At 45.8% G+C, this 9,527-nt stretch overlaps 1 protein-coding gene across 1 annotated transcript in view; it reads left to right on the top strand.

Moving 5' to 3' along the window:
* Nucleotides 1-833: 833 nt before the first annotated feature.
* LOC142214225 (cysteine-rich protein 2) overlaps nt 834-9,527 on the top strand; it is a 63,843-nt gene continuing 55,149 nt past the window's right edge. The window contains exon 1 of the mRNA XM_075283088.1: nt 834-1,002. Within this exon, the coding sequence (XP_075139189.1) occupies nt 960-1,002 (43 nt within the window). The 5' untranslated portion in view covers nt 834-959. The remainder of the gene's footprint in view (nt 1,003-9,527) is intronic.

Here is a 9,527-nt window from a genome sequence, read left to right as displayed (position 1 = left end):
GACACTGACTTCCGGGTTTCCGTCTCCTGTCCAGGTTCTCGGGCAGAAGATGGAAACCTACAAAGCAGAGACCGGGCGCAGGTGTGAACCCGCCCTTTGGTGTATAATGAACACTAAGACGCAAGATAAAATCCCATTGAAATAAATTGAAATTTTAACAGATTTGTGATGGATCAGCTGCTAATTTCTCGTAACGGACAATATCAACGTATACTACTGACGGTCACCTGCGGTAGCGTGAACGACCCCTTAAGCTAAGTTCACACGGAGATTTTTGGTCAGGCCGTATTCGCCTCAAAATCCTGACCGAAAAGACGGCTCCCATTGAAATCAACTTAGCGTTCCACTGCTTTTTCAATTTTCGACTCCCCCATATAAGTCTATGGTAAAGACGTGACATTTTCTAACGTAAAATGAACACGCAGCGTTTTCCGCATCTTCCGTAAAGACATTACATTTGCTGGGATAGTGAAGTACGGCATTTTTCCGCTCCATTTTTGCCACGCGATAACCGTTCGCACAAATGGCCGTATCTCAAATGTGTTTTTTGATGCTATTCTCTGACTACGCCCCAAATACAGCGATATGGTCTCCAAGTTCGACGCTATAAAGGCATAAGCAATGACACAAAATAAGAAAATGACCATATTATCACCCTACAGTTTATTAGACCTAAGCAGTAGTGTATTTTATGCCTTTATGCTTCTCCTTTGGATTCCCTCTGCAGAAAATGGCATTTTGACAGACAGTAGCCTGTGAAGTAGCTGAGGGGAGATAATGGCGGGCGGGGCTGAGGCTGCCTCTTGCCAATGGGAGCCTGAGAGACATGGAGGAGGCTGGAGCAGCGGGGAGTGACTGGAGGAGCTGCCGACTGACGTCTACCCAGAACGTGGGAGACTGGCAGCAGCAATAGCAGCAGCAGGAGCCGGAGACTCTGCCACAAAGGACGGCTCTCTAGCATGGCATCCAAGTGTCCGAAGTGTGACAAGACCGTGTACTTCGGTAAGGCGCCATTTCTATCTTCCTACTCCCAGTGTGCACCTGACATGGCACCTGCTAGGGATGAGGCTCTGGGCATCCCTCAGGCTGACACACAATGTAGTCTGTATTAGGAGGGATATTCTGGAGTGAATTTGTCATGGTTGCTGGGTGTGACACTGCCATAGTAGCAGAGGTGCCAGGCTCAGCACCAGTCCTATGGGTATAACATGTCACCCTATGTATTCAGTACAGTCACTTCATGATGGGTGCCGAATATCAGATTGACCACCCAGATGTAAATAAGCCCCATCACCTTCCGGGCTGCTCGGTACTGTGTTTGGCATTCGCCTCCGGTGACTTGGCTGATGTCGCCGGTAATACGAGTGAATTCAGTCGCCATATGGCTGTAAAAAAATTAAAAACGACCGACCGGATTGTAATATATGATCTAGCTAGATTGGAAATGATTGTTTAATATAGTGCTACGAGGGGTTAATATATATAGATTGATTTTTATTTCATTTTTTGCAACAGTGTAATGAAATCTCTCCAATGATCGCCCCAATTAGGGTCAGAGTCTAAGGGTATGTTCACACGTGCAGGTTTTGGTGTATAGCATAAGAAGCGAGACGTCGCCTATATCCTCTATACGTTCTTGTAATCCAATCCTGGCATCAGAAAGTCCTGATCAATGACTGCGCGTGTGAACGTATCCTAAAGGCAGCTTTATGGGAGTCTTCAGGAAAGTTTGGAGGGGAATACGTTTGTAGCAGTCGGGTGTGTCTGGAAATTATGTGCGGCACCCAAGCCACGCCGCGATCAGAGAGGTGGCTTGTTTTATCCAGACACATAAGCAGGCAGGACCTGTGCAAGTCCGTACAATATATAAATGTTTATGATGAGAGCCAAAATTTTTTTTTTTTTTTTGTATAAGAAGCTAATAAAGTTTATTGAAGTGAGGGTAATAGGCTTCGGCATGTTTTATTAAGTGAGTTGTATATTAAGTGAGACTAATACTTTGTTTTATATGAAGTCAGTTCGTCCTCTGTAGCAGATCCTATAGCAAATACATAGGATACACCATATATGTCTCCAGAACAGGGGGCCTAACAGCCGATGTGAGTGAAGAGGTGGTCACACTAACCTGCCGTGATCTTCGTAAGCTTCTGCAGCGGTGGCTGAGGGCGGGTTCACACCTGCACCCGGGTCCGCTTTCAGGTTCCCATCCTCCGCTACGAGAAACTGGACAGGAGACGGAAACTTGAATGGGTTTGCAAAATGACCACCCATGAGCGTCTTCTGTCTTTCCGCGGTGAAACCATATTTTTTTTTAACCGGACACAAAGTCCTGCATGTCCAATTTTGTGTCCGGTTAAAAAAAACTGTTTCACTGCGGAGACCAGAAGACGCTCACGGGCGGTCGCTTTGTAAACCCATTCAAGTGAATGGGTTTGAAAACTGACCGCCGGCTTTCCGTCTCCTGTCCAGTTTCTCTTGGCGGAAGACGGAAACCCGAAAGTGGAGACCGGGCGCAGGTGTGAACCCGCCCTTATGTGCTGCACAATTTTTGGGGGCATTCACACTGTGTCCATCAATGGGCACTAACTGATCTGTCAAAAATCTGTTAAAGGGATTCTACCATTAAAAATCTTTTTTCTGTGGCTAACACGTCGGAATAGCCTTTAGAAAGGCTATTCGTCTCTTACCTTTAGATGGGATCTCCGCCGCGCCGTTCCTTAGTAATACCGGTTTTTACCGGTATGTAAATTAGTTCTCTGGCAGCGATGGGGGCGGGCCCCAGCGCTGAAAATGCGATGAGGGTGTCCCCACCGCTGCCCGAGAACAGGATCCTGCGCCGCCTCTATCTTCTGCTGGATCCTCCCCTTCTTTCTTCGGCGGCTTCATCTCTGTCGGCTCTGACACTAGTAGAGCCAAATGCGCATGCGCGGCTATAGTTCCGAGGCCGCAATTGCGCTCATGCGCATTCGGCTCTACTAGTGTCCGAGCCGACAGAGGTGAAGCCGCCGAAGAAAGACGAAGAAGGAAGTGGAGGATCCAGCAGAAGATAGAGGTGGCGCAGGATCCTGTTCTCGGGCAGTAGTGGGGACGCCCTCATCGCATTTTCAGCGCTGGGGCCCGTCCCCATCGCTGCCAGAGAACTAATTTACATACTGGTAAAAACTGGTATTACTAAGGAACGGCGCGGCGGAGATTCCATCTAAAGGTAGGAGATGAATAGCCTTTCTAAAAGCTATTCCGACGTGTTAGCCACAGAAAAAAGATTTTTAATGGTAGAATCCCTTTAAAAATCTTATTGATTTCAATGGGATTTGTCCTGTCCTCAAAAATATCTTTCGGCGGAGATAACAGTGCAGAGAGTTGGGGACTTTTGACTCCATTGAAAGTGATGGACTTGTTACGAATGTGCAAGGTTCTTATTTTTCTTAACATTAATGTCTATGGATGACGGATGGTAACGGACAGTCACCCCCTACAGCGTCCACTAATTATGCGCATGCTCCGAAAGCAAAACAAACCCCCAAACACAGATGGACATTAACCAATACTAACAAATTAACTTTTGTCCATTTTTTCAAAAACCGTAACCTTTTATAGTCCCTGCCAAGTGGATGGGATTCTAGTGACTCCTATCCACACATTGCGGAGAAAAATACACGTTGCGGTTTTGGAAATCGCAGCATGTCAATTACATCTATGGAAACACTGGCGGTTTACCCATAGGTATAATGGAAGCAGAAATTCTGCATAGGAAACCTCTACGGACTTTCTGTGAAAAACGTTTCGATGCGTTTCTGCTGCGGTTTTCCCGCAGTGTTTTTTTTGCTGCGGCTCTCTACGTGGGGTTTTAGTGAAAGAGAGACAAACGTAACGCCAACTTTGACCGATCTTTTTCACTGATTCATTCACCTTAATGGATGAATTGAGTCGCTGAAAGCGCAGCCATTAGTCGTAACCATGTATTCACGGATAGCACATAGTCAAGATACTTGGTTGGGTGAATATAGCTGAAAATCTCAACCAAATTTGTGAGAAAATTGCAAAAATTCTGACACATTGAAGCCTAATTCATCCTGCTGTTCCTGTCTTGGACACCTCACTTCCAGACGGATTCTACTTTTCCAAACACTTGCACATCTAGGACAGAGTCCATAAATAGGATGTTTCCCCCCCCAAAACCTTATTTTTCATTGCTTTGCTAAATCTGCCCGCTGACTTACATGGAGTATGAGGTTTGCAATGCATACGTGAGCGTATATGTAAATCCTGCAATAGTTGTTACTAAAGCTGTCACATTAGGAAGGAGATGCGATGAATGTGACTTGTTTCGCACATGATGTGGCAGGAGTGTGTTATTTCATTGCAAGGTTGTGCTGTGACATTTGCTACTATATGTTTATGTAGGGGATAGTTTCCTAAGGCTGATCTTACTCAACCGTAGTGGGTTTTGTGGTCCACAATTTGCTGATCAGCAACACTAATTTTCACTCTCTACTGGTGATGTCTTAGGGCTCGTTCACACAGGGCAAGAGGGGGCAGATTCTGACGCCAAATCCAGCTCAGAATCCGCCTCCTCACAATAGAGGTCTATGTAGCTTCCTTTTTTCGTGAGCGGTATGTTGCGGCTTATTGAAAAAAGAAGCGAGCTGTACTTTCTTCAAGCGGATTCCGCGGCTGAGTCTGCCCTGGCATCTGCCTCGCGGCAGCACCCTCCAGTCTAGACCCATTCATTTGCGTCTACTCTGGAGCGGTAAGCCGCAACAGTCGTGGCAGTCGCATTTGGGACCATTTCTGATGCGGCTTGCCGCATCAGAATCAGGACCAAAATGTGCGGGGCTTATCCTTGTGTGAACTAGACCTTTAGGATCCATTCACATGGAGGAAAATGGTAAGGAATTTGGTGTGGAATTTCAGCACTGAAAAATACAGCCTCCCATTGACTTCAATGGGTTCCTTTTTCCACTAACAAAAAAAGAAACCCATTGAAGTCAATGGGAGGCTTTTTTTTTCAGCGCTGAAATTCCACACCAAATTCCTCACCATTTTCCTCCGTGTGAATGGACACTTAGGAGACTTATCTGGGGTTTGTTGGTGAGGGTTTTTCTCCGAGATGGGGTTATCTTCTTGAGACAAGCTGTTTTCTTCTTGCAACTCCCACGATATTGAGCTGATCAGCAGGGGTCCGGCTCAAGGAATCTCAAATACATTTCCAGATGGGGAAAGCCTATCTTATAACTATTACATTGTTATGGGAAAGACGTTGAACTCTAACCTAAATATGCTTTCTATAGGGGCAGTCCTACAGTGTTCAGATTTTATTTTCCTTCTTAAGCCAATACAAATTGTGCTTAGTTTCTGTAGCACTTGGGCTGTGTTCACACCTATTCATCAGAACCATGGTCACATACGGTTCTGTGTCAAAATCGGGACGCCGGGGCCAAACCACTGACTCCTCTATTTTTCCACTTCGCGACTCTTGACTCCTTTATAAATGGCTGACAATCTTGGTCATACAGAAGTAGTAACGATCCTCGAATTCATTCATAAGTCAGTGATTGATTCCTATAAAAGTAAATATGTAACAAACTCTACATCTAATTATATAATAGAATATATAACAATCATTTGATTTTGGAGTTGGACTTTTTTCCTAACTCCGACTTTATCCAAAATTGACCACTCCGACTCCAAACCCCTGGTCAAAATGGCATTTGTTGGGCACAGTCTGAATCTGTCATGTAATGGACCCAGCAAAGAGTTGTGGCATCCATTATAAAGCCTAAGGGTAAGTTCACATGGGTTTTTTTGGACCGGAACCTGAGGCGGAAGGTCCAAAAAACGGGTAGCCACGACTGAATGACGGTGCAGTGCACTGGCATCCAGTCGTACACTCCGCTCCAGATTAGGCTCAATGAATGGGCCTTGTCCGTAGGAGGGAGTGTCTTCAGGCCGAATCGCGAGGCAAAACCGCCTGAAGAATGAGCATGTCGCTTATTTTTCCTTTAGGCGTAACAAGCTGGCTCCCGGAAAAAGGAACTGAGGGGCTCCCACTGATTTCAATGGGAGCCGTCTTTTAGCCGTCAAAAAGCTCTGTGTGAACTTACCCTAACCAAGTTTCCAAATTCATTTCCCTTGTGACAGGAAGAAGACTTATCCCCTTATGTATGGGACTGACCAGTGGGATTCCCATTGATCACAACAACATGGCTCCCGAGTCCCATCCTTCGCGTGGCTTCTCTCTTCAGTCCCATAGAGTGGCAGCACATATGCACGACCCATGACCCATTGAAACGGGAACTCTGTATCCATGATCAGTGGGGGTCCCATTGGTGGACCCCCACCATTCGGTCCTGTTTATATCCCTCTCTGTGGTACAACCCTTTCATTCTGACAATACCACGTGTGTCTAGAATTGCAGAGAGCCGTGTAATTCTCCATCCTCCTCCAAGGCACAATCACAATATTCCTTGAGGCCAATATTCCGTCTCGGGGGAAGGTCACATATAGGACATAGTCATTAAAAGCCTGTAATTTCTAAATGGATTCCGCTCAATGTTGCAGGCTAATTGTAAACCTAGTGATCTGCTTTCATAGAAATTGCTGTTTTACCATACAGTGTTTGCTTGCGCCGAAACGCCTTGTTGACATCAGGGAGACGCCAATCGCTTACGTTTTAATACAAGAATCCATTTCTGAAGCCAAGCCAAGCAGTAAGAGAAGTCTGCTCCATAATGGCTTTATAGAAAACTCATTATATAATTAGGTAAGTACCCATTAGTCACCGCCATTCACTATCCTGTGGCTATGCCATAATTGTGTAACGGGCGCAGGCCAGACAGGACTGCACACCTGAAGGGAGGACTTTTCCCTCCGCCATTGGGGTCTGCCGATAATGAATGGGGTCTGCCGCTAATCGTTTTAGCTGTCCAGCTCTCCATTTTTGGATGGTGCCATTGCAAAGCTATCAGTTTGTCTTTGGAGGGTGGGAAAAAAATGCATACAGACTCCCCGCAGCTGGATTCAAACCTAGGACTCCAGTGCTGCAAAGCAAGCACCACTAAGCCGCCTTACTGTGCTAACCACTGAGCCGCCATGTGGTCAATAGGGTGGAGTCCGACTAGTGGAACCCTCACCGATCACAAAAAGAGGGCTTCAATGGAGTGGGGGGGGGGGGGGGTCAGATATGTGTGCCATTGCTTCATTCATTGCATTGGAACCCTAGGCAGCGAGCTGTATTTCAATTGTCTTTGGTAGTCCCAATGAATGGAGCAGGCCACGCATTTACAACCATTGGCTGCATTCCAAATATGGTGGAAAACATCCCAATTCTCATTATTAGGGGACTCATTGGTCAGACCAAGTTACCCCTTAGACCAGGGATAGGGAACCTTTGGCTCTCCAGCTGCTGTGAAACTACAACTCCCATCATGCTCCATTCCACTTCCATGGGAGTTCCCAGAACAACAGAGCCAGTATGCATGCTGGGAGTTGTAGTTTTGCAACAGCTGGAGAGCCGTACGTTCCCTGCCTTAGACTATGGGTAGGGGATAATTTGTTATAACTGGAATACCCCTTTAAGAGGAGCCCTCCTGGCATATTCACACCTAGGGGCCAGATCTATACCGAACACTTGTCCTTATCACTTACATGTGTCTGGTATTATATCAGCATCCCACAAAAATAAATGCTGCACAGTTCATAGCAGATGTGTTGTATATACATATGGCAAACAGGCCGGGAGATATTGTTGGTGTAGACATCAGGACGCAGTGTGAACAGATCCTTAGCTGTTTTGCTCTTATAATGAGTATCTTGGAGTTAGTTCCAGTACAAGAACAAAAATGTGAGATTATTGTGGGAAAATAAAGGAAAACTCAGACATTTCTGTTTTTACACACTCCATGATGCCCTATAGCTTGCATCCTATTGTGATCTCGGAGCATTTGGCCAAGGACAGTACCATGCATTGTGCAATGGCTGTGCTGGGTGTTGTAGTTCAGTTCCATTCATTTGCTGCGGACTCCTGAACGTTACGTCTCAGAGGTATTAATGGCCTAAGCACTGCAGTTGCTTCAAACAACCGATCCATAGGGATGCCGAATGTTGTCCCACCACCACCAATCTGATACAGATGACCTATCATATAGGTCATTATTATATATTAGCCCCACAGAAACGTTTTAGGCAGGTCAGCCAAAATTCACCTGAAGGGCAACCCCTATCCACTATCTATTATTACCGCCAGTCCTTGCAGCCTGGTGTTTAGGATGATAATCCTATACCGATTTATTATCTTCTAGCATTTTGCAGATTTGAGGGATTTTCTGGAGTTAGGAGAAAGTAATCAGATCAGAAGGTTTTAGTAGATTTACTTCACTCCGATCAGAGACCATAGTACCGTATATACTTGAGTATAAGCCGAATTTTTAAGCACAGCCTCAAAATCCTGACCAAAAAAATGGCTCCCGTTGAAATTAATGGGAGCCGGTCAGTTCTTTTTTTTTTTCTGGGACCAGTTCGTTCCAGCTCCCGGAAAAAAGAAGCGACATGCTCATTCTTCAGGTGGAGTCGCCTCACGACATCCGCCTGAAGACACTCTTGTCTGACTAGGCCCATTCATCGGGCCTAATTCGGAGTGGAATGCTGCGACTAGATTCCGGTGCACTACACCGGCATCCAGTCGCAGCTAACCGTTTTTTGGTCCGGAAACTGAGGCAGCCTCTGCCTCAAGTTCCAGACCAAATAACCCTGTGTGAACCTAGACTAAGACCCAGGTCGCATTTGTGTTTTGGCCATTCTGTTCCCCTTTTCGATTGAAAAATGTGGAGACAAAAGTCATGCAAGCAGCGCTTTTCTCTGCATTTTTTTGTGCAGAAACAGAGAGGAAACCACACACACCCCATTTTAATCTATAGGGTCTGTCGGTTTCCTAAGGTATGTGGATAGGTTTCCGTTGCAGGAGGGGGTCCCCAAGTGGATTCCCCGAACGAAAACCCGAACACCGATGTGAACCAGGCCTAAGGGATGCAGCGCTAAACAGACATTCAGGATCGGTGGGGACCCTGGCAGTAGGAGGACTCCTATAAAGTGATGGCATATCTAAGCAACGTGTCATCACCCCATAAGATAGGAATACCCCTTATAGCGGACACAATAATGACGACTATGTAACTATACAAGACAAATCCTTTCCTACTTATATAATCCTTGTATAACCAGGGCGGTGAGTGACACATACTTCGTGGGATGAATTTTGTGCATGACAGATGTATCGCACATCCCCGTAAGGTTTCTTCATCTTATCTATGGAATTCTAGCTATGAGATCTCATTCCAGACTGGATGTATAAGAGGGCGAGTGTAAAACACCTCCAGTATACGCTGACATAATAGTTACCCTGTAATGTAAATGGGCCTCTCGTACAGTCAGTACGTGCCTGTGATATGTAAGACAGAATCAATACTAGCTTGTAGCGTATTCTCCTAGGACTATCCAATTAAATGACTGGTTATCTTTACTGTGCTATA

The sequence above is a fragment of the Leptodactylus fuscus genome, chromosome 7 (assembly GCF_031893055.1).
Source record: "Leptodactylus fuscus isolate aLepFus1 chromosome 7, aLepFus1.hap2, whole genome shotgun sequence".
NCBI lineage: Eukaryota > Metazoa > Chordata > Amphibia > Anura > Leptodactylidae > Leptodactylus > Leptodactylus fuscus.
This window is presented reverse-complemented; position numbering and strand designations above follow the sequence as displayed.